The 24,173-nt window shown below is 37.9% G+C and overlaps 1 protein-coding gene across 2 annotated transcripts; it reads right to left on the bottom strand.

The window, feature by feature from the left end:
• Positions 1–112: 112 nt before the first annotated feature.
• Positions 113–23,619, bottom strand: CTH (cystathionine gamma-lyase). Of its 2 annotated transcripts, none has more exons than XM_003990218.5 (12): positions 23,250–23,619; positions 20,157–20,238; positions 17,560–17,655; positions 15,718–15,827; positions 13,558–13,689; positions 9,835–9,892; positions 9,299–9,376; positions 7,595–7,747; positions 6,374–6,495; positions 4,888–4,940; positions 1,155–1,293; positions 113–690 (listed from the first exon to the last, which is right to left on the bottom strand). In XM_003990218.5, exons 1-12 carry the CDS (start codon positions 23,415–23,417, stop codon positions 664–666), a joined length of 1,218 nt encoding a protein of 405 aa, XP_003990267.1. In that variant the 5' UTR covers positions 23,418–23,619; the 3' UTR covers positions 113–663. The 2 variants fall into 2 exon arrangements, with proteins under 2 accessions (XP_003990267.1, XP_044891934.1); XM_045035999.1 differs by lacking the exon at positions 23,250–23,619 and adding an exon at positions 21,407–21,469.
• Between the last annotated feature and the right edge of the window lie 554 nt (positions 23,620–24,173).

Genomic DNA, 24,173 nt, shown 5'->3' with positions numbered 1-24,173 from the left:
ACAACTGAATTTACAAAAATTACTGTAAGTGGCTGAGACCTTTAATGCTGAGGATTAAAAGGGCGCAGGAATCCAAGTTAATGCCACATAATATAGGAATATCACAATAGGATGCATTTGATAATTAGATTTATTTATTTTTTTAAATAGTAAGTACAACGTTAAATCAGCAGAATTTCACAGTAGGCTTCTCAAGTATTTGATTTTTGGCTTATGGTAATTAAGTGTAAACCATTGCTTTAAGTGCTGTTTTCAACAATATGCAAAAATCACACTTGATTTAAGAACATTCATTTAATAATTTAAATTCTTCAGAAAAACATCAAAAATGAATTATCACTATTGTAAACATGATCAATATAAACCTTAAGCTATGAAAAAAAGGTCACAATCCCAAAAAGCAGCACAAATCTCACCTCCTTCAGAGGGAAATGCATACCAAAATTATCAAAAAGAGAATAACAGAATTGACCTGTCAATTACAACAAGAGAAAGAGGAAACTGTTTTTAACAAGGATGATCCCTGTAAGGTTACAGCTGTGAAAGGTAATGAGGTGCCTTAAAATTTTCACTTGAAAATCCTGCAAAGGCTCTTTAATTGTCCATCTGATTACGCAGAGTTGACCTTCTCAGGAAGCAACTTCTACTAGCAGTCCTGGAATGCTAGTTATGACCTGCATTTGGAGGGTGCTGTATTAAAAGTGCACAAGAAAAATGTTATTAGACCCACAGGCAGAGACTTCACTTCTTCTAAGGACTCTTTTCTGAATACTACCATTTTTTTTTAATTTTTTAATGTTTATTTTATTTTTGAGGGAGAGAGAGAAAGACAGAGCGCCAGTGGGGAAGAGACCGAGAGATAGGGAGACACAGAATCCAAAGCAGGCTCCAGGCTCTGAGCTGTCAGTACAGAACCAATGCGGGACTGGAACCTGTGAACCGTGAGATCATGACCTGAGCCAAAGTCGGTCGCCTAACCAACTGAGCCACCCAGGCGCCCTGAATACTACCATTTTTAAAATCTGCCCTTCTACTGAGTTCCCTGTCTATTGCAGGAAGAGAAGAAACCTTTAGAGTTTACAGTGAGGCCACTCTAGAAAACAGTGACCACCCCCTCCAAGATGAGGCACACAAACACCCCAAAATAAACTTACTGCTGCCTTCAAAGCTTGATCTAGATCTTCAAGTATGTCTTTTTTATCCTCTAAGCCCACAGAGAGGCGAATCAGTGTGTCACTAATTCCAAGGGCATCTCTGTCGCTCTTAGGCACTGATGCATGGGTCATGATTGCCCTAAAAGAAAGAATAAGCAAATTTTAGATCACTATATGGTATCTTATTAACAAATTACAATTATCTTCCACTTTTTTCTACTCTAGATGCCAAATTCTTCATATGTCTATAATTTTTCACAGGCAAAAAAAAAAAATTTGTGAAAATTATCTTTTCTAGTCATTAAGTGAAAACGAAGATCTTTTATTGTTTTTACACCATCAGTGTTCTCAATCCAGACACTGAAGGTGCCAATCAAGCACTCCCATGCAGGAGGGAAAAACAGCCTCCAGTGTATGCGTTTTAACACCTGCCTGAATGAGGCTTTGGCCAAGTCATAAATCCCACGACCAAGCAGCTAGACTGATGGAGGGTCCACTGGACTGAGAGCCAGCCAGAATTAATTCCCTCTGAATCAATGGATTGATCCAGAATGGCACCTTATGAGGCTGATCAGGGAAAGTCAACCCAGGAACACCAGCAGTGGCCAGCAGTGAGCATTAGGAATTCCAGCACATATCCTATGAATGTAGAGGCTTGGAAGGATTTTCAAAACTACCTAGCAACCCATCATCATCAACATGTGTAAAGGTAAAGCACCTACCTAAAGGTCAGGCACTATAATAAGAATTGGGAAGCCAAAAAAAGGAGATATTTTCTCCACTCTAGATAACAAAGCAGAAGCTAAAGATGATGACAATTCATGGAACAGAACGGTCTGCAGCAAATGCCAAACAAGTATGGACAGTAAGGATTGCCAGAATTTAGAGGAGGGAGAAACCTGTGGGCGGAGGCATCATGGAGGAGATTGTAGCCTTGCTGAGCCCTACATACATACGCTGTCACCAATACTCATCCTTTCCCTGCAAAAAAAATGCTTCTACCCGCAAAATCAATGCCTTAGTTGCTTTGTCCTGTCTCACTTCAGATCCATGGATAGAAAATCTCAGACGTGGTCAACGTAAATGAGTATCTTCTTTTATCACTCTACTGAAGGTCTACATGCAAACACCCTTCTTAAAATGTTGACTTTTCAGGCTTTTAATTCCTTAAAAGAGAGTATACACATAAAAATAAGAACTTAGGCCTCTGAGACCAACAGACCTATGCATGAATCAGTCCCTCCACACACTGGCTGAGTGGGCTTGTAAAAGTTACTTGTCCTCAGCATCGATGTCCTTATCTCAAGTAGTAATAGCTATCACTTATTATATGCTTACCATAAGGCAGGTACTCTATGAGGTCATTTGTGTGCATTAACTCATTTTTAAAAAATGAATACACATTGGATATAACACCTATTTCAAAGTTTGGCACAGTCATTAATAGAAGAAACACATATAAAGCATTTACAAGTGTAAATGTACAAGTATGGAGTGTATTAGATGCCTAATAAAAAATAGTAATTCCTGGTAATAGGTGACATTTATGGGGCACCTGCTATGAATCAAGGCATTGGGTTTGGGATATTTTTTTCCCCATATTTCCATAACAACCCCAAGAGCTGAGTACAGTGCTATCTACATTTCACAACTCAGGACAGGAGAGATTAAGAGAGCATCGGTAACTTTTCTGAGGCCATGGAGTGAATATGTGTTGACAGGCTGGCAGACCAAGACTGTGCACATTGGCTTCGCTTCCTCCCTCCCTTTTTGCAATGCTGTAGTCATTGCAGTGATTGGGAGTCACAGAAGGAGGGGGATAGAACAGACAAGCCCTGACCTAAATTCACTCGTCCACTGGCAGGCATTGAGGTTATGGCGTAGCTGGAATATCTGAGGGCCAAGCAACTTTAAACCAAATCCCCAAATAAATCAAGAGGGCTCTATTTTTAAGAGAGACCTAAAGTAATACACATTTCTTTACTATGAAAAATAACCCAATTTCATATGCGGAGTGTGCCCTCTTGTGCATCCAGACTTACTAGCAGGCATCTTCTTGAAGACTCACAAAAACCTATTTTTGTTATCTTAATTATTTGAACAATTATTTGGGCATCATAGATTTTTTTTTTAACTTTCTGTGAAACTGCCTGACTCTTCCCAGAAACTGTAAACTACTTACTGTGAGAGGGCAGGGCAGCAAATGTGCCTAAATTTTGGCAATCCCTGACACTCGTCAACACAGTGCTTCCAGAACATTGTTATTCCAGAAATGTTTATGAAAATTGAAACACAGAAACATACCAGGGACATTTTAGTACACTTGATAACTATTAGGTAACGATGGTGAATTACCACTGCAATAATTACAATCTGTGGGCAGAGTGACACATAATAAACTCAGGACACAGCTCAGGAAGGCTAGGAGGGACAGGTAATCAATAAATGGCAATTATTATTTTAATTATCAATCACATTTTATGGATGAAAAACACTGAAAGCTTAGAGGTGAAGTGATTGGTGGGGCAAGTCTCAAACCCAGATCCAGGCTGCTTTTACCTCCTCTCACTGTTTCCATGGGAAGTTTCAAGAGTGAAGTTGCTAACATTTTCCCATGTTAGGAGTAATCAGCAAAACTTGCTGAATCTTTGTTTCCTTGTCTATAAAATAAGTTGTTGGACTGATGGATCTCAGGCTGCACATTCTAACATCCTCTAGTGCTTTGACAAAATTAAGATGAATTGACTGGGTCAAGAACACCAAGTTAAATTTGGGGTCTGTCTTGCAAATAACAGGAAGTCATTCAGGGTTTACCCAGAGGAACAGAAAATAATAGTATCTAGTAGGGCCCTCCTCTGACCATCGAGGGCATGGAGGTACTTTATCAGAGACACAGTCCCCATTTCAACATTTCAAGGAGATTTGAAATCTGCCCTTTTTTTTTTTAATATATTCTTTTTTTTAAAGTTTATTTATTTTGAGAGAGAGAGAGGGAGAGAGTGAGGGGCAGAAGGAGAGGAAGAGAGAATCCCAAGCGGGTTCTGCACTGTCAGTGCAGAGTCTGACATGGGGCTCGATCCCATGAACCATGAGATCATGATCCCAGCTGAAAACAGGAGTCAGATGCTTAACTGACTGAGCCACCCAGGCGCCCCTGAAATCAGCCCTTCCAATACAAAGTCTCCAACCTCCCTTCTAGAGTGGAGTGGGATAGAACAGTCAGAGCTCAGAGGTCCTAAGATACAAGTCCCCTGGAATCACCTTCAGGCTGAAGGGGGAAGGAAGCAACATTGGGCGTGGGCGGGGATACATATAGCTCACTGAGATTTTATCAGGGTCTCCATTCTATTGGGTTAAGAGTCCATTCTGATTAGATACCAAGATGCTGTTCTTATTGTTCAGTATCTTTTTTAAAAAAAAATTTTTTTTACTGTTTATTTATTTTTGAGACAGAGCACGCACACAAGCAGAAGAGAGGAAGAGAGGGAGACACAGAATCCAAAGCAAGCTGCAGGATCTGAGCTGTCAGCACAGAGACCGACATGGGGCTCGAACCCACGAACTGTGACATCATGACCTGAGCTGAAGTCGGATGCTTAATCAACTGAGCCACCCAGGCACCCCTTATTGTTCAATATGTTGAATTATTCCTGATTTTACCACACTCTTTTTCTAAACAATTGTTAAAGCTGACATCAAAGTTAAAACATGGAGAAAACAGAAATATACTCACGGAAGCTCAGCAAGACTTTCGTATCCTCCCAAGCTCTCAGCCAGAGTAAATAACTATGGCAAAGAAAACATTTGTTTAGATCTTTCACTAAAATAAAAATACAAAACTAAATGTTTTTAATAGACTGGCCCTGGACAGACGGTGAAAAATGGGGATTATGAAGAAAACACCAGTCGGGCAAGAAACCCAGAGAAAAAAATGAAAATAAAATCCGTAACACTGATTTCACCCGTTAGACATATTATGTGCAAACTTATAAAACATTAGAAGTTGAGGAAAGTGAATCTCCCATACCTTCCTAATTTGGTCCTATACTTAATAATTAACATGAGCCCTAAAACCTCAGAATTATTGCATTTGAGACCTAGTTCTGTGGTTACTCTTAAATAAAACCCCTGTATGTCTACCAAGTTACATACATTTACTTGTTAGTATGTATCACTTACTAAATTAATACATCTGTTTAACTGCCTCCTGGAGTAGAAGGGAAAAAAACCTGTTTTTGTATTTAGTGTTATAGTGTCATAGGATTTTACAAATATTTTAAAATTACTCTCATAACCGTATTTAATTAAATATATGCTATCTTTCTGCTTTTAGTACAACTGTTAGTTACCAGTAGGCTTTGACTAATCTGGCAGCAGCCTATTCATTGACTTGCAGTATTTAAAACTCAGAGTCTCCTACATGAGCTCTGTAAGCCCAGTGTATGTAGTTACATAGACCTCTCTCCCAGGGCCCCTGAGAGCCCCCTGCTACCATGAAAATTAGACAAAGGCCTCCCTTCCTTCACCACAGGCAGACGCAGCCAGGAGGCACAGGGTTTAGAAAGCCCTTCGTAGGCTGGATTTCAGAATAGCCTTTGTGCAGTGCCCTGACCACACATTAATTTGAAGTTTCATGTACTATTTCACTTGAAAGTGAATTTTTAAAAGTGAATTTTTAAAATAAATTTGAAAAACCAATGCATCAGAACATTCTGTCTCTCTCAAGTTCATGGCTATGACTCGAGAGTTAAGTAAATAAACATATTCAGATGTCTGCTACTGAGCCAAAGTCATTTTCCAACCCAATGCATTTCATGATAAGGAGGTTTGTGGGTGTGACTTGCAGGTACAAAAACATTAATCCGAGTTGGGTGGAAATGACATAATGAACTGCTGTAATTTATCTCTATGACTTATTTACTTTTAAATGTTTATTTATTTTGAGAGAATGAGAGAGCGTGCATGTGCAAGCGGGGGAGGAGTAGAGAGAGAGAGAGGGAGGGAGGGAGAGGGAGAGAGAGAGAGAGAGAGAGAGAGAGAGAGAGAGAGAGAGAATCCCAAGCAGACTCCACACCGCCAGTGCAAAGCCCAATGCGGGGCTCGATACCACTAACCATAAGATCATGACCTGAGCCAAAATCAAGAGTCAGACACTCAACCAACTGAGCCACCCAGGAGCCCCTACCTCTATGATTTAAATACCTCTTTCGAAAGTTTACCTTTAGGTTCTTGAGAAAAGTCTCAGCATGTTGAAGAGTGCCCTTAATATAAAAGGTGATCATCCCTGGACAGCCTGTGCACTGACGCTTTGCCAGCTCATGCTGGGGATGAGAGGGCAGTCCTATAATCATGAGGCATAATAAGTCTTATTTATAGTCAAACATGTAATTTCAGAACAAAAAAAAAAAAAAATCACTGTTGGCCAAAGCAAACTGCAAATAAGCCTAATAATGAGCTTTATGCCAGGGTCACATCTGACGACTTGTTCTGGCCCCTGTCTCTATGTCTCTGGCTTCATTTTGACGTATCTGTTCTACCCTCTCCATGCTGGAGCTACATTGGCCTTCTTTACACTGATTACCCCAGCCACTCTGTTACTTATATCATTCTTTAATTTCTTGCTTAATATCTGTCTTATCCACCAGACTAGCTCCGTGTGGAGAAATCCATTTCTTTTGTTAATAATTGGATCCCAGTTCCTAGTACAAAGCTTGGTCCGTAGTTGGCAATTGATAAGCATTCACTGAATGAGTCTGAATGCCTGTTCATGCCCTTCTAACAAGTGCTACCCATTCTTCAAGACACAGCCCAAAACTTTTCTCCCTCCTTCCATTTAAAATATACACCAGTCAACAGCTCTTTACCTAGGGTACATATGTAGTTCTGTCTTGGCTTACCTAAGCTCCTTGAGGGCAGGGATCAGGCTTAATTCTCCTGTCCACCCAGACTATATGGCAAATACCTCAAAGGGTTTAAAATAACTATTTACTTAAGACCACCACAATTTAAATAAAATAAATTCAAAGAGTAATACAGAAGCCTGCTAACTCCACATGAGCATTCTAGATGTTGCCAGAGGTGAAAAAATTCAAAAAGCAAGAGAGCTTTGGGGGAATTTTGGTACGTAAGTAACAAGTCTGAATTTGACGAATATCAAGTCCCAACCTAAATCAGATAAAAGTTAGAGCTAATGCAAAATAGTTGACTGACAAGACTATAAGCAAATCAACTGGAAAGTAAAATGGTGTAATCTTGGAATAAACACAAACTTCCAAGCTAAAGGCCATCACAGGAACATCTAACACATAAAATCAATTTCCTAACATCCAAGCAGCCACTAGACTATATGCAACACAAGGCCACAGATCAGGTCGATCTTCTTCGCCACCAGACCCACCACAGAGCCTGCCCATGAAACCCTAGGAGTCTCATTAACGTACCAGGATAAATAACCTTTTCTACCCTAGGATTAGATTCCAGAAACCGAGCAACTGCCATCCCATTTTCAAAATGCTTCTCCATTCGGACCTGTAGAGTCTTCAGACCTCGATTGCAGAGGTAACAGTCAACAGGAGATGGAACTGCTCCAAGAGCTGGAAAATGAACATATTCTGGGTTAGTCTGAAAGGTGGGAGGGACCCAGAAGATTCTCTCACTCTTTTTCATCATTGTGACTCTCAGAAGCCACCTACAAAGGCCAATGTTTGACTTCTCAGGGGGGAATTAATATATCCAATCAGAAGCATGAGAATGAAGTATAAATTATGCTTAAAGAGGAGCGCCAGGGTGGCTCTGTTGGTTAAATGTCCAACATCGGCTCAGATCACGATCTCACCATTTGTGAGCTCAAGCCCCGTGTCAGGCTCTGTGCTGACAGCTCTGAGCCTGGAGCCTGCTTTGGATTCTATGTCTCCCTGTCTCTCTGCCCCTCCCCTGCTCATGCTCTTTCTTGCAAAAAAAAAAAATAAACATTAAAAAAAAATTATGCTCAAAGAAATGGGCTTTTTAATTTTTTTTTTAACATTTATTCATTTGTAAGAGTTGGAGAGAGACAGAGCATGAGTGGGGGAGAGGCAGAGAGAAAGGGAGACACAGAATCTGAAGCAGGCTCCAGGCTCTGAGCTATGAGCACACAGCCCAACATGGAACTTGAACCCACAGACCATGAGATCATGACCTGAGCTGAAGTTGGATGTTTAGCTGACTGAGCCACCCAGGTGGCCCAGAAACAGGCTTTAAAATGAGAGGGGAAATGAATATCCTGCAAACTACACATGAATACAATATGAACTTTTCAAATATGAAGTAAATAATCCTATGGTTTTGATTAAATGACATAGTGCACATAGTTTAACCTCACATTTCTTTGAAAAAGTAGAGAAAAATAGCAGGTCAGCTCCTATTGTTACTGAATGTTCTTCTAGCATTCTATTTAGCTTTTGTCTAAAGCAGCCTAGGAGTTAATATGCCTCCAGGGTACATGCCTCGCCTCTACTTTATATAAATGAAAGGAATTTATCAAGCAATAAGTTTTGCTTTTCCTCCTTGGTGCTTCCTTGTTTTACTTTAATACTTACTTCCTAGGGAGGCATTTTTATTCCTAATTATGTTTCTCTCTTATCTGTCAAATTGCAATGGTTAACGAAGTGTCTTCAAATAAACCCTTACCTATACTTGAGATAACTAAACTATCTAAACAGGACATGGTGTTTAGATATCTGTTGAAAATACATAAGTTCACATATTAAGTGCTATTTAAAATTAACCACCATTCTAGATATAAAAGGTATAGTATAAGAAAGCCATTATTCCAAAGGTTTTATTTAAAAACAAATCTAGTAAGTTTGAAAATGAAAAATTCATGTGGGCTTTACCCAATTACAGTCAAAATTAACATGGATTTGAAAAATAACAAAATTGATCCCTTGAGTCATGTTATAAAGCCCTGCTATGATCTCTCTAACTATATTTTTATATCCCAATTTTTCTACTTTCCTTTAAAACTCAGAATCTTTCTCCCCCACATCTCATTTCTTCCTAATTTAGTAGAAAGCTATCACTTCTCAACATTTAGTGGAAATACAAATTATCAAATGTAGTCCCTCTGAGGGGTTAAGGGGAATTCTGGACTTTTCAGTACTTACAATTTTGTAAGAAGCGGAGCCTATCGTGGAGGCTCTCAGAATTAAGAGACACTAAGCCCATTACAACATCACTGTGGCCTAAAACAAAACAAAAACCTTCAAGTTAAAAACAATGCACGTCTATTCTTCATTCTGGAATTTCTAAAATATGACTTTCACTTGAAAAAACTCTTTTGGAAAATGATAGAATAAGTTTAAATAAACTGTTTTCAATTTGATAGTTCCAAAAGCTATACCTATAATAATAAAATAAAAATCATATAAAAATTAAATGTTTCTTTTTAAGCTGTCAGTAGGATAAAAATGTAACTTTTTTTTAGTAAATTTCAATCCTCTGTTCATAAGTCATGAGCATAGTTTCGTCTGCTATAAAATGGAATCCCATATTTAACCAAAGTATATTTTTTCTACTTTCTACATGAGTCACAGAGAAAACCAGAATAATAGAAGAAAAAAATATCAAAATATCAAACCCTATGGTGTTATCATGTATCCATGGAAAGGAACACTCAAAGTGTAGACTATGTATATCTTACCATTCATGTATTTTGTTGCTGAATACATACAAATATCAGCTCCCAGAGCCAAAGGCCGCTGAAAGGAACAAAAGATTTTCATTTTCAATGGTAAAGCCCTTGAAAATATGCTTCATTACATGCTTATTTGCTATTGTAAATTTCATTCCTAGTCTAACTTTTCAAAAACACATGCGTCTTAAAATTTTCCATGATCTCTGATGCTATCTTTCCCCTTTCTCCCCCCCACCAAATAAAAATACAAAGTATTGGACCCAGTATTCAATCCAAAAAGCACAAATTTTCTGGAAATAGCAGATAAACTCAGGTCAACTGGTCTCCTGAACTTGTTTCTTTAGAGCAGTTGCTAGCTGGCCCTAAGTGTATTACTAAATTTACAATGCAGAGATGCTGGCATTTTATGACTCAGTAAACACAAAAGTAGTTGACATAAACATTCAGCAACTGTTTCATCAAGTGAGTATAAAACTAATATGCTTAGATCTTTGATCATTAAAACCATATAATGTATGCTGTAATTATTCACTTGATGTGCCATGATCTTGACTCTTAATTACTCTTTTATTGTACCAGTTGTGCCAAGTGTAAAGTCACTTAGTAAGAAAGTTGTTTGGATTGTTCTCCCTCACCCAACTTTCCTGCAAATCAATCCTTTAGTCTTAAAATGTCTTTGTTTATAGTGAGAGTTAAAGTTATAATCAACTTATTCACTAAACAATATATTATCAGCATCTTTCCATTTATACATTCTCTTTTTTTTTTTTAAAGTAAGCTCTATGCCCACTGTGGGGCTTGAGCTCACAACCCTGACATCAAGAGTCACATGCTCTACTGACTCAGCCAGCCAGAAGCCTATTCACATTTACATTTTCTGTAAAAGAAAGTGTGGGCATGTGTGGGCGCGCGCGCGCGCGTGTGTGCATGAATTAACCTCACCAGTTGTTTAGTCTTTGGAAGGTGTTACTATAAGGGGGCTATAGGGCTTTTTCATTTGAGGTATTTCAAAAACAGGATATTTTAAATCTGGTATTACTCAAAGCACTCTCTGTATAGGTGTTTGCTCATCTTCAAAGTGACCCAGTCAAACTAGATGATGGTCTCTTCCAATGCTAACATTCTGTAAACTCTGGTCAAAAGAAAAGGAAGACCAATAACTAACACCTGTTGAGCTTAATATATGCTAAGAACCATGTTAATACTTTACCTATCCCAGGGAAGCACAGTACAAAATATCTTACCCGACTCAATAAAATCAGTACCTTAAGATTCTAATTGTACAGATGAGGAAAAAGGACTAAGAAAAACAAAATAGATCACTCAGATTAAAAAGCTGGGAGAGCTGGCACTCACACCCCGACTACATGGATCTAGAGGTTCTATCCTGAAACACTGAAACTTTATGCTGGTATGTCCATTTTGCCTTTTGTGACATTTATAGAAGATCCAGAAGACAAAAAGTAGGGAAGAAGGAGAATGTATCCAGTTTTCAGGAGGGTAAAATAATGAGAGGACCTCTTCAGAAGATTTGATTTATGGAATTAATACATGCAGTTCTTTATGGACAACATGATTCTGATTAACTCAACTGGAATGAATCCAGGTTGAAATGGAGCAAACTGCAGTCCTTGGCATGAGGAAATGTGATGTGGGCTTCAGAAAGGTAGAAAGACTGGACCTATTTTAGTGACAGTAATAGCGAAAAAAAGGGCCAGGCGTGATGAGTAATCTGGGCAGGCCCAGGCTAAAACAATTCATGTAGTCTCCATGGGAATATACAGGACTTAATGTGACTCAGCTAGAGCAATGCTATGCTGTGTTAACTGGCCTAGTGTAAGTAGTGTATGAGGTAAGAAGTTGGGATAAAGAATCCAAGAGTGAAAATCCCCTGGGACAAATAGAGAACTCCAGGAGCTTTTCACTTGGAAACAGACTGTTTTACCTGATACAAGAAGAAGCTAAAGATATATCGTGAGCCAAATGTAGGTGGCCCATGAAGCTATCCAATCAATGTAGCCAGGAAACATGTTTGAGGAAAAAAGAAAATATGGTAGAGCCTTCTCACTAAAACAGAAGAAGGTGAAGAACAGGTTTCTATAAACTCCCAGGAAATCGGCCAGTCACATGAAGGCAGCAGCCTGCGCCAACTTCAGCGACCCAGAAAAAAAGGGGGCAAGTATAAACAATTGGCTATAAACATCTGCCTAATTTAAGAGTAGCAGGAAATGAGCTGGGCTTTCAGAAACTCTGCAGGAAGTGCTTTAAGAATGAGCATAAGGTACAAGCAGGAAGGAAAGAGCAAGGAGAAGGTAAGCTCCTAATAAGGAAAGGAAACAGATTGGGCTACTCCAAGGAAAGAGAGAGAACATGTGGGAAAAGGGCAGACAACTAGTCAATTGTAAGGAGATCCCTAGACGATCTACCAAAAGGAGCAAAACAGAAAGAAGAATATGGAAAAAAGTAGGAAGAAAAAGAAAAGGAATGGAGGGTGAATGGGAGGGCTTGAGGGGGGTGGGGTAGGAAAAGAGATAGCTTAAAAGGAGCACTGCTGGGATGCCTGGCTGCCACAGTCAGTTAAGTGTCTAACTCTTGATTTTGGCTCAGGTCATGATCTCATAGTTCATGAGATTAAACCCTAAGTCAGGCTCAGTGCTGGGTGTAGGGCCTCCTTGGGGTTCTCTCTCTCCCTCTCTCTCTGCCCCTCACTTGCTCATGTGTGTACGTACACACACTCTCCCTCTCTCCAAAAAAAAAAAAAATTTAATTTAAAAAAATAAAGCAATTCATAATATAAATAAGGTAAAGCTATAAAGAGCTGGACACTGAGGCACTGAAAGAAGAGAAACTAGAAAGGAGGAAAGTGGATACATAATATGTGTGACATACACTGAGATGTCATGGAGTATAGCCTGTGTTTTCCATTTATTTGGAAGGTTAGCCAGGTTTAATTATATAATGCATTTTATATATATATATATATATATATATATATATATATATATAATGTAGTACATTTAAATATACATCAAATTATATAGCTTAAGATTTAATTATATATTTTAATAATATATTAAAAAATAAACACATAATACATACATTAAATATATAACATACCTGTTTATCAGTCACACCATATATATAAAAAATAATATAACTGACTTGTAACCAGCACATAAACATTGAAGTCCCTACTATTTATAAAGCACTGACAGATAAAATCACATAAGGTCAGCTCTTCAGAGAGTTTACACATCCTAAGAGAACTTAAAAGCTTTAATTAAGACATTTAAAACACACAAAGTCCCATACCACATATTAACCTCGGTTTCAAAAGATATTAACTAATGGCAGAAAGGTCCAATTAAAAAAAATTTTTTTTAATCTTCATATTTGAGAGAGAGACAGAGTATGGGCAGGGGAGGAGCAGAGAGAGGGAGACACAGAATCCGAAGCAGGCTCCGGGCTCTGAGCTGTCAGGACAGACCCCGACACGGGGCTCAAACTCACGAACCATGAGATCATGACCTGGGACGAAGTCGGACGCTCAACCGACTGAGCCACCCAGGCGCCCCTAGAAGGGTCCAATTTTAATTTTTTGTGTAATCAAGAACTATGATTATATTCCATGAGTTTAATAATGATTTTAATATAAGCAAGTCTTTCCTTTCCTAGTTACAGGTATCTGTGCGGTCTACTAATAATGCCAAAAAATTTATTTTCATTTACCTGGAAATACGCCGACATGAAAGTGTTATCCACGACCAAAATTATGTCGCCGTGTTTATGGACGGTATGTGCACAGGCTTCAATGTCAATCATCTTCAAGTTAGGGTTTGTGGGGGTTTCAATCCAAACAAGCTAAAACAATTCAATAAATGACAATAGTTTATAACAATCCACTGCACAAACATACATCTCATATATTGTAACCATCTGGCAGACTACAGTGGAAGATTGTGGGTGATGAAGTTGCAAGGTTTTTGAATCTGAATCCTAGACCACGTTAATTTCTGAAAAGTCATAGCTAAGTAACTTACCCTCCATATTCCTCAAATTTTACATCTGTACAATAGGGTTGATAATATTTATCTTATGGAGTTGTTATAAAGATCAAATGAGATCATGTTACATAGAAGCAGAAAAGTGCTCAAGTTAATTATTGTAATTACTTTCCATTATAAAGAGGATGAATTTCAAAGACATAGTTCAGTGTCTAGGAATTTTGTTCTCAAAGGTAAATAACACAGAACACTAAGATTATTACAGCCTAGAATTTTCATTAAGGAGAACTACCCCTAAGCTATCAAACATATTCTAAATATTAACTTAAAAAGTGCCATATGCATTAGAAACTGTAAAATAAGTATCCAGAACTTGAACAGCATGGGTTTTAAAGTAAAGGAGAGAAGTTACACACAACAGAAAACCTGCTCACAGCTCATTTAAGAGACAGTATCATACCCCAAAACTTAGGGCAATTCAGGCACTGAATAGTAGATGCTTGATAGTGATTGAAAAGACCAAAGAAAAGAATTCTGTTTATTAAACAAGATGCCATTGCATTAAATGACATTACCTATAGCTTTCTTTTTAAAGGGGTTAATGATTCTTTATTACTATGTAAATGAGCAAGATATCTAGTTCAGTATTCTTCTGACTCAAGAGTTTTACCATGGAAAAGATAAGGGAGTTAATGCATATTCTAGAAGAATTGAATTATTTTAAAAATAAAAAAATACTTTGGGTAAGAATTTATTACTCCCATTCACAATAAAAAATTAGTTAAAATAAAAATAAGTAAATAAATACCAAGTTGATTTTACAGGGACTTGAAAAATCTACTTCATATGACGAGGCAGATATTTCAGGGGGGAAAATGTATTAATTCAAGTCAGTAAAGAGCCACTACATAAAGTTCTGTTGACAAGAATTAACATACTCACAATTTGCTTTCCTCCCTTAGAAAGACTCAGACCAGCTATTTTAATAAGTATCTTTTCTCCTAAGCAAGATAAAAAACAAGTTCCTTTGAAAACAAACCTTAATCACTCAAAGCTCACCCCTGTGTTAATCTTCAAAGTAATAATTTGTGTGAGAAAAGGTTTTCGTTTTTTAGCATTCACCACAACATAATCTTAGATACAATTGAAACCTTTTAATCATTAGCAAAAAGTTGGAAAAGGCTGACTTATAAAAGACACTGGTCCTTCTTTTACCCATGCAGAATTTAAATGAGGCCCCAAGAAAGAATATCACATATGCCATTCACTCAGGCACAAAACACCTTCCGGTGGCATACAAGATTCCCAGGACGGAGGCTGAAGATTGTTTGTGGCCTATTCTCTACTTGTAACTATTATTTTGCTGAAGTATCACTTAGAATTCTTAAAAAGCCAGTATGCTGAGGGTTTGGGTCTGGCAAGCTTCCTTTTCTGCAATCCAATCTCTGTGATGACTGTTACCAGTACCAGCTTGATAATGCAGTACAGAATTGTATGCTTTTGCTAACAAATCTTTTTAACAGTTTTTATGTGTTAGATACAATCCTAAGCATTTCATAAGCCTTACTTCATCTACTTTACACAACCACCTTTCTATAAAGCAGGTGCAATTATCCCCATTTTGGAAATGAAGAAATTGAGACTTTGCTTAAATAATTTGCCCCTGATAATACACCAACTATGATACAGAGTTAGAACTTGAACCCTGCTATGGAATTCATGTTCCTGAACATCACGAGAAGTCAGACGTATCTTAATCTTGTTGATGGTTTCCAATGGCTTCTAATAAAATTTGTTGTGCAAATTTAAATTATGTCCTCTAGTAAACAAAATTATAAAAACACAACATCACACAGAAAACAGACAAAACTGAAAACTAAGTTACCTTGGTTTCAGGTGTAATGGCTGCCTCTAGCAACTTGGTTTTGGAACAATCAACAAAAGAAATCTTTAATCCAAATTCGGCTGCCACCTGCCTGAAGTACCTGTTTGTACCTGAGGCAGAAGAGAATCAGACAAAATGGAAAGGACACTGTACTGAGAAATGTTTATTCCTTATAGGTATAAATACTTTAAAAATATAAGGAAGTGTCAATCACCAATAAAAACAAAATCAATAATTCTACTTCGGTCAAATAATTTAGCTATCTTGTATAATAAAGAAGATAAGGCTTGGATTTTAAACTAAGAGTTAAAGGGTCAAATTAAATACACTTGATATCTGCACCAAGAACCTGAAGTGAAGCAGAAAATATTTCTGAAAACATACAATCTCTGCTCTTTAAACATTAAGTGGCATGCATGCATCAGTATCTTTTTAACAATTTTTTCGTAGTAATCAAATTTAAAATGACTGAACCACTGTCAGTAAAACGTTCAAAATAAATTTTCAGTCTGATTATGCTTTGATAATAGAAAAAAACAGGTTATTATTCTTTGTACTTTCTCAATCTTTTTGTTATATGGTTCTAAAAGCTTTAATGATAAATGAGGCAAAAAAAATCAAACTACTAGCTTATAGTTTTACAGTGAAAGAGAGAAGTCATTCAACCTAGAATAATTTCTTTCATAAACACTGTTCTGGATTTGATTTTTACATATGCAAATTTAAAGGAAAAATTTCTATTATTGCTAGTCAAGCAAAAAAAAAATACTCTATAACCAAAGATATACTGAACTTTAATGTTATAAAGACCAACCCTAAGTAACGTAAGATTGAAAAAGAATGTAAAGAATTGTTAAAAATCAACAGCAATTTTCAAGATTTTATACCTAAGTGTGCCATGAGGTTTTTATAATGCATTATAAAAGCAACTAAGGGTTTGCTATTTTTATAATTTCTATTCAACAAACTATCATAGGAACAACCATAAATACCAAGCAGTTGGCAAATTTCTAGGAGGGTTAAATGATTACTAAAAGTAAGATTTAACTTTTTGTTAATAGGAGATAGATAAAATAATATTCTAGAAGTTTCATTTTAATTATCTGGAAGCATGTGGAATATATATACATATTTACAACATTTTTGCTATTGTTTTGAACACAAAATCAGTCTTGCTTACAGGGCAACCTGTCTCCTTTACCTTCCTGTCCACCACTTTAAATAACTTGCATTTATTTATTTATTTTTAAGTTACTCGCATTGAAATTGTTTAAAATTTGAAGTTCTTAAATTTGGATCCATGATGGACTTCAAGAGGTAAGACTTCTTGACCCTAAACTTAAAATGATAAACATTGGGTGTAATCTTAAGTACACTTTTTGGGGGGAAAGGGGCCCATAGTTTTCGATAGATTCTTAAAAGGTTAAGTGTGTGGCAGGGATACAGGGGTGGGTAGAGGTAAACTCTTGAGAGTGACCTGGGTTATAGCTCATTCTCATTACAGGTAAAAATTCTAAATAACACTAGAATACTCTCTCTTTAAACACTATCTTCTCTGTAGTAGAATATATGTAGAAGGTAAATCAGGTCCAACATCCTCATTCTAGCAGTTTAAATAAAATTATTATTAAGCAATCTCTCTTATAAGCAGTTCCAGAGCATGGATCCTAAATGTTTATACTCTTCCTTTACCAGGTCTGGGCCAGCATGGAGGTGTCCCTCACACCTTTAAAAGATAATAACTAATCAATAAGCCTGGTAACATTGTTCATATAATTCTAGACCTACTTTATTGTCTTTAACATATCAGTTGACACAACATGAATGAGAGAGGTCACCTACCTCCATATACATCATCCATACAAATAATTTGGTCTCCTGCTTTTAAGAGATGGGTAATAGTCACAGTGGCTGCTAAACCTGAAGCAAAGGCCAAACCTAAAATAAAGGCCAAGTTAGAGTAAGCCAAAAAGTTAAACCTAAAAGTTGAAAAACACCTAGAGTATTTACTTGCTTTACTTTATGTACCTCTCTCTGCTGTTAAGGACAGCCATTACTACTGAGTCACCAGAAGTCCTCCAGTTAATAAAATTGCCAAATTCCCTTGCTGCTTAGGATAAAGTATATTTTTTTTTAAGTTTATTTATTTCTTTTGAGAAAGACGGAGAGAGAGAGAAAGAGAGACAGAAGGGCAGAGAGAGAGAATCCCAAGCAGGTTCCACACTGTCAGCATGGAACCAGAGTCCAAGTCAGGGCTCCATCCCACGAACCATGAGATCAGGACCTGAGCCAAAATCAAGCACTGGATGCTTAGCCAATTGAGCCACCGAGGTGCCCCAAAGATAAAATATCTTTAACATCAAAATGTATAATTCTGCTTTCATTATAAAATTTAAACATTTCAAAGAAATAATTCTTTACAAAATTCTGAGATTAAAGGCCAATTGCCAATTAAGTTACAATTTAAAAATAACTCTAAAAAAATTTCAAGCCTGAAGAACAGAGCTAAGATAGGATCACTCATTAACTATATGGATATCTCAAAATCAGACTTGAGATGTATCTGGTAAATTCTAAAAATATGAGTTTTCGAAGATTTTTTAATGTGGAATCTCTTTTAAACAAATATGATCCTGAAATCTCATATAGAACAAAAATAATGAAAACAACTTAAAAACAAAACCTGGCATTGTATACATTAAACACTGTAAAAGAAAATATCCTGACAAAATGTCAATACATCACTGTGATGATAAAAATCACTATATGGTAGAAAGGATAATTCAATAACTTGAAAAATGTAATTATTATAAAATCTTCTCAGAAGTGTTTAGGTTGGGATTACAGTTTTCTTCTCAGCAGACCTGTGATCCAGCAACGAATTCATATAGAAGGCTAAACTTTAAGCCCAGTTAAAAACAACCATGTTTTCTATATCCCACTTGAAAAACTTGTTGGCAAAACATATATAAATACTCAGCCTTTATACCTCTCACAGGAGGAAATAATGTTCCCCATACAGTACTAAATTATAGTACAAGTTTAGTGTTTAAAAAGAACTCCCCTAATGCTAACTAGTGCAGCCACTCTGGAAAACAGTCTGGAGGTTCCTCAAAAAATCAAAAGTAGAACTACTCTACACCCCAGCAATTGCACTACTAGGTATTTAACCAAAAGATATAGGAGTGTTGTTTCGAAGGGGCACATGCACCTCAATGTTTATAGCAGTACTATCAACAATAGCCAAAGTATGGAAAGAACCCAAATGTCCATCAACTGATGAATGGATAAAGAAGATGTGGTATATATATATATATAGAGAGAGAGAGAGAGAGAGAAAGAGAGAGAGAGAGAGAGAATAGAATACTACTTGGTGATCAAAAAGAACGAAATCTCGCCATTTGCAACAACATGGATGGAACTAGAGTACACTATGCTAAGCGAAATAAGTCAGAGAAAAACAAATATCATATGACTTCACTCATATGTGGAATTTAAGATATAAAACAGATGAACATAGGGAAGGGAAGCAAAAATACTATAAAAACAGGGAGGGGGACAAACCATAAGACTTTTAAATACAGAGGACAAAACTAAGGGTTGCTGGAGGGTTTGTGGGTGGGGGAGATGGGCTAAATGGGTAAGGGGCATTAAGGAAGAGACTCGGAATGACCACTGGCTGTTATACACTGGGGATTAATCACTGGAATCTACTCCTGAAATTATTGCACTATACGCTAGCTAACCTGGATGTAAATTTAAAAAATTAATAATAAAAAAACCTCCCCTCATCCAAAACAAAAGGAAATCCCCCCAAAAAATCCCAACAGCTCTTATTAAGATTTCTAACCCCTACACTCTTGCAATGAGAAAACTCAGAAGACTCTTATTTTCTATTCACTATTCTGCCCTCATTTAGTAACATTTATATAAAAAGTACAAAGATGATTTAACGGTAATCCACTCCTCTCACGAAAAAAAAAAGATTCAAGGAGTTAATCCCTCATCTCTGAGGTCACATTATCAAGGGTACCTGGGTATTGCAAATGTTCCCCGATGTTATTCTCAAGCATTATCAGGTGACTGAACCAGAGTATAAGAAAGTTTATATTCTCAGAGGCAGTGTTATAAAACTCAGTTAATATTTATCTATTTACACTGACAGCTCCAGATGGAGAGTGTATTTACACAAATACTAGATGGCAAATTCTGCCATTTTGCCTCTAATCATATTTATTTTTACCTAATAATTACACATACGCATATCACGCCATCTGTGGGAACTTAGACAAAAAAATTCAATGTCTTAGTAAAATAAAAGTTTTTAAGTAGCTAATCCTTACTTCTTTCCAATTTAAAATTCTGTGTCTCTATGATTTTGTCTACACAGAGAAGACTGGGTTCTAGGCTTCACAAACTTTGAAATGGAAATCACTTACTGTACTTGGCCCCATCTAGTGCTGCCACTGCTTTTTCCAAGCAATTCCTGGTGGGGTTTCCAGAACGACTATATTCAAAACCCTGAAGAAAAGAAATGAGAGTTAATCCTAAGAGATTTACGTTTAGCTATCAGTGTCCTAACACAGCCACCTCCACAACTACAGGTTCATCCTACCATAATGAACTTCTATTATTTAGTTATGACATGTCTTGCCACTAAACAGGAACAATACTGTGGCTGCAGCCAGTGTGATTAGAATTAGGTGTCTGCCGCTTATGAGCTGTATGCCAAATAGGTAAGTTACTTAACGTTTCCTAGAGTGAGCTCAGTACCTATAAAATGGGAATAAAACACAGAAATAATTCGTAAAACTGTTGTGATGATAAAACTATGTAATGTATAATACATTTGCTCCATGGTGACTGGCACATGCTAACTACTAGAAAAGTGGTTGTTTTTATTAGTAGTAGTATTACTATGTTAGACTCACCTTTACCCGTTCACCTGGGGGCATCAGGAAAAGGGAATCACCAGAGCAAACAGACTAAACTTACTTCTACCCTGTATTTCATTTTCTAAGAAATCAGTGGTACAAGTCCTGTTTAGCAACCTACAAGAAACTATCAACAGATCCCACAAATGCTCAAAGTTCAGATCTTGGCTCTCCAGAGCAACTCGAAAATATGGAGAGTAATTCTTGGCAAAGTGGCTACACACAATTTTTTTAATTCGCTCCTTTTACATGCACCGTACTAGCTATGTTCATCTAGTCATTTCATTTAATCCTCGTGCTCTGCTTTTACAAAAGTGAAGCCAAAGACCATGGAGAACATCAGAGCCAGTATTCAAACCCAGGATGTAAACATTGACTAAAAATATAATTTTCTCCCCATGCCTCATATACCACATAACAAAACACATTGTTTCTGATTTGGGAGCCCAGGTATTAATAATATATACATATATATATATTTTTAAGTTCTGTTGCTTTGTCTGTTTCCTTGTTTTTGACAAACTGAGTTGACCTATTTTATAGGGTCCCAAGATATCCTCCACCCTCCCTCCCATCACCTCCTTGATGTCACCTGCAGCTGTACTCCCCAGACAAAAAAATGTTTGGATTCATGTGGCCACTGCCACAGAAAGGCACCCCATGTTTCCATAATTATTCACTGCAGAGATTTAACTTTTTTTGCGGGGGGGAGGGAAGGAGAAGTATATCTCAGTGGCAAATTCCCACCCTCTCACCCATTCTATGGCTTTCCAAATGGAACAGGAGAAATAGATGCTTCTCATTCAGCTCCTCAGATTGTCTTTAGCGCTCTCAACTGAATTTTTAAAGGTATTAACAGGATTTTACCTGGATTTTACCATCCCTGCTGGCTCTCTGAAAATACTTAATTATTAATATCTAGTTAAATGGTTAATTTTGTACCAAGAGCTCAAGATTGGGCAGCCACACATTCACAAAATCCTACATCAGCAACAGACTGCATGCTTGGAAAACAGATTGTATAACACATTTTGATTCCAAAATACAGTAGCTAGAAGTATCCTAAACCAACTGTAGAAATGCCCTTAGAATTCTATCTCACAGGGGCTCAGTAGGTTAAGTGTCCAACTTCGCCTCAGGTCATGATCTCACAGTTCCTGGGTTTGAGCCCTCCTTTGGGCTCTGTGCTGACAGCTCCAGGCCTGGAGCCTGCTTCTCACACTCTTCTCTCTCTCTCAAAAATAAATAAACTTAAAAAAAAAAAAAAAAGGTTTTTTTGAAAAGAATTCTACCTCACAAAACAAAGAGTTAAGTTTAAAATAATTTTTCTAGATTTATGTAACATAACACAATAAAGAGGTTTTTGAAATAAAATCAAGGCTTTGGACCTAACAAGGTTTATTTAATCAATTTCCTTAAAAGCTCAGCAATTTTAAATACTTCAAGATCCCATCAATGGGTTATCAAAAGGGAGTAACAAAAAGAATCCTCCTTCAGAGCCTTGTAAGTCATTTATCTCTAACTCTGGGTCAGTTCCTTCTGTATAAAACTTGTGTAATACCTGTCCTGCCCTCTGACCTGGGGAAAGTGTGAATGTGAACACCGTGAAATACCCACCTACTGAACAATTATAATGTACGATAAAGCTTAACATATGTATCAACAATTCATGTGGTAAATTATTATTAACCCATTTACTCAGGATCAACCTGAGGCTAGGATAGGTTAAGCAACTTGCTCAAGGTCACCCAGATCAGTAGTGGTGTTAGAATTCAAACCTAGCTCCTCTGACCAGGTGATTTGTGCTCTTAATCACTAAGCCTCACTGCATAAATGATGCAATGGGTTAGATTATTACTAGTATTATTGGAGTAGAGCAGAGTGTAGCCTAATGTCTAAAAGCAGGGTTCTAGAGCAGAGTTGGAATCCTAGCTCCACCACTTACTAGCCATGTGGCCTTAGGCAATAGTTACTTAACACTCAAATCTGTTTCTTCCTGAGAAAAATGAATACCTAGTTCACACTAGGGCTGTTGTGAGAATTATCCCAGAGCATACTTGAAATACATATGATATACTATGTATATGATATAGTCTGTATCTAGCCCATAGCAAGTACTCAATAACTATTAATAACAATACAGCCATTGGGCATCATCTTGATTCTAGGTGAGTTATCAGATCCCGAGTTGTTTTTTTTTTTTTTTTTGGTTGACTCCCTAGTATGTCTTTATAATTTCTGCTGCTGAAAGTAATTCAACAAAGTTATGACCCTCAGTTTTGAACTGCAAATTTCCCAAAATTACATGAATTTCAGTTTAAATCTACATGGCAAGTTGGACATACTATTCCTTCCAGTCCTGCTTATCAAAAGAAATGTGATCACTTGACCATCAAATACAAAGATTTAATGCAAGGAAGATTACAGGTGTAGTAAACATCTTTTGGGGACGCAAAGTGGCTACACACAATATTTTTTTAAATTTGTATAAGCCATCTTATAAATTATTTACATGCCTTTTTATGTATAAGCCATCTCTCATTTCCCGCCCAACCCTTGACCCCCATCCACCCACCTCCCCAGCCAGACCCAGCTCACCGAGTGATGGCCAGGAGCCTCTTGCTTGAACGTGGTGGACAGTGAAATGGGGGGCACCACAGCATGGGAGGTCCATTGCTCGGGTTCCTGGCCCACATGGATGGCCTGCGTGGCGAAATGTTGGAAGCGAGGCTGGAAACCGTACGGGGAGGCGTCTTTTTCCTGCATCCTGAGCTGCACGGGAGGGAAAGAGAAAGAAGGCGAGGAAGATAAAACTAGACAACTGGTACGACGGGCCTGAAAGAGACACAAGACTAGACGAACGAGAGCCAAAGAAACGGCGGGTGAGCCACCGCGAGCGCACAAAAACCGGGCTCCCCGATTCAGTGCCTGACACTTTAGTAGCCGGCCGGGAGCTTTGCGTTCACCGCAGGCGGAACCAGAGAGACCCAATGAGCTAAGGCCCCGACGCGACCCCTGTTCCTCATTGGCCGGAAGCGGAGGCGTTGCCTGGAGCGTCGTTGGGACCGCCCTTCCCGGTGCTGAAAGTGGAGTGAAGCGGGAGTCAGTGTGTCCACGTGGTGTTAGTCCCTGCGGGCGAAATTCCTGAGTCCGGCCCTGCGGGAGGCTGCCATACTGGCTCCAGAGAGCCACCGAGGTGTCTGTGTGACCTCAGGGCAGAGGTTCGCCGGAGACCGGGAGAAAGGCTGGCTCAGTTTGAAACCGAGTAACCTGTAAACAGGCCACACAAATAGCTTCCCCTTACTGTGTAGCCAGTGTCCCTGACCCCATCCCCAACCCCCTTTGCCCTGGGGCGATGCTGACCTGACGCTAGCAACCAGGTGGAGATTCCAACGAAAACTGCGGCGCAATCTGCCATATCTGCAGCTTGGATTCTCATTAACTTCGGCAGCCTGCCTTTTAAAGTACACTGAACTTTGTAATGACCCAGTACTTGCAATGACGGAAACATGAGTGAGGGTC

This window comes from Felis catus, chromosome C1, assembly GCF_018350175.1.
Source record: "Felis catus isolate Fca126 chromosome C1, F.catus_Fca126_mat1.0, whole genome shotgun sequence".
In the NCBI taxonomy this organism is placed as follows: Eukaryota; Metazoa; Chordata; class Mammalia; order Carnivora; family Felidae; genus Felis; species Felis catus.
The sequence above is the reverse complement of the archived record's forward strand: the minus strand, read 5'-3'. Positions and strand labels throughout refer to the sequence as shown.

Coding starts and splice junctions, on each gene's coding strand:
- CTH (XM_003990218.5), bottom strand. CDS start 23,417: ATGCAGGAAAAAGACGCCTCCCCGTACGGTTTCCAGCCTCGCTTCCAA. Junction 9,893..13,557: donor TCATGTCGGCGTATTTCCAG/GTAAATGAAAAT, acceptor TGTTCCTTTCAG/CGGCCTTTGGCTCTGGGAGC. Junction 6,496..7,594: donor AGAAAAGGTTATTTATCCTG/GTACGTTAATGA, acceptor TCATGATTATAG/GACTGCCCTCTCATCCCCAG.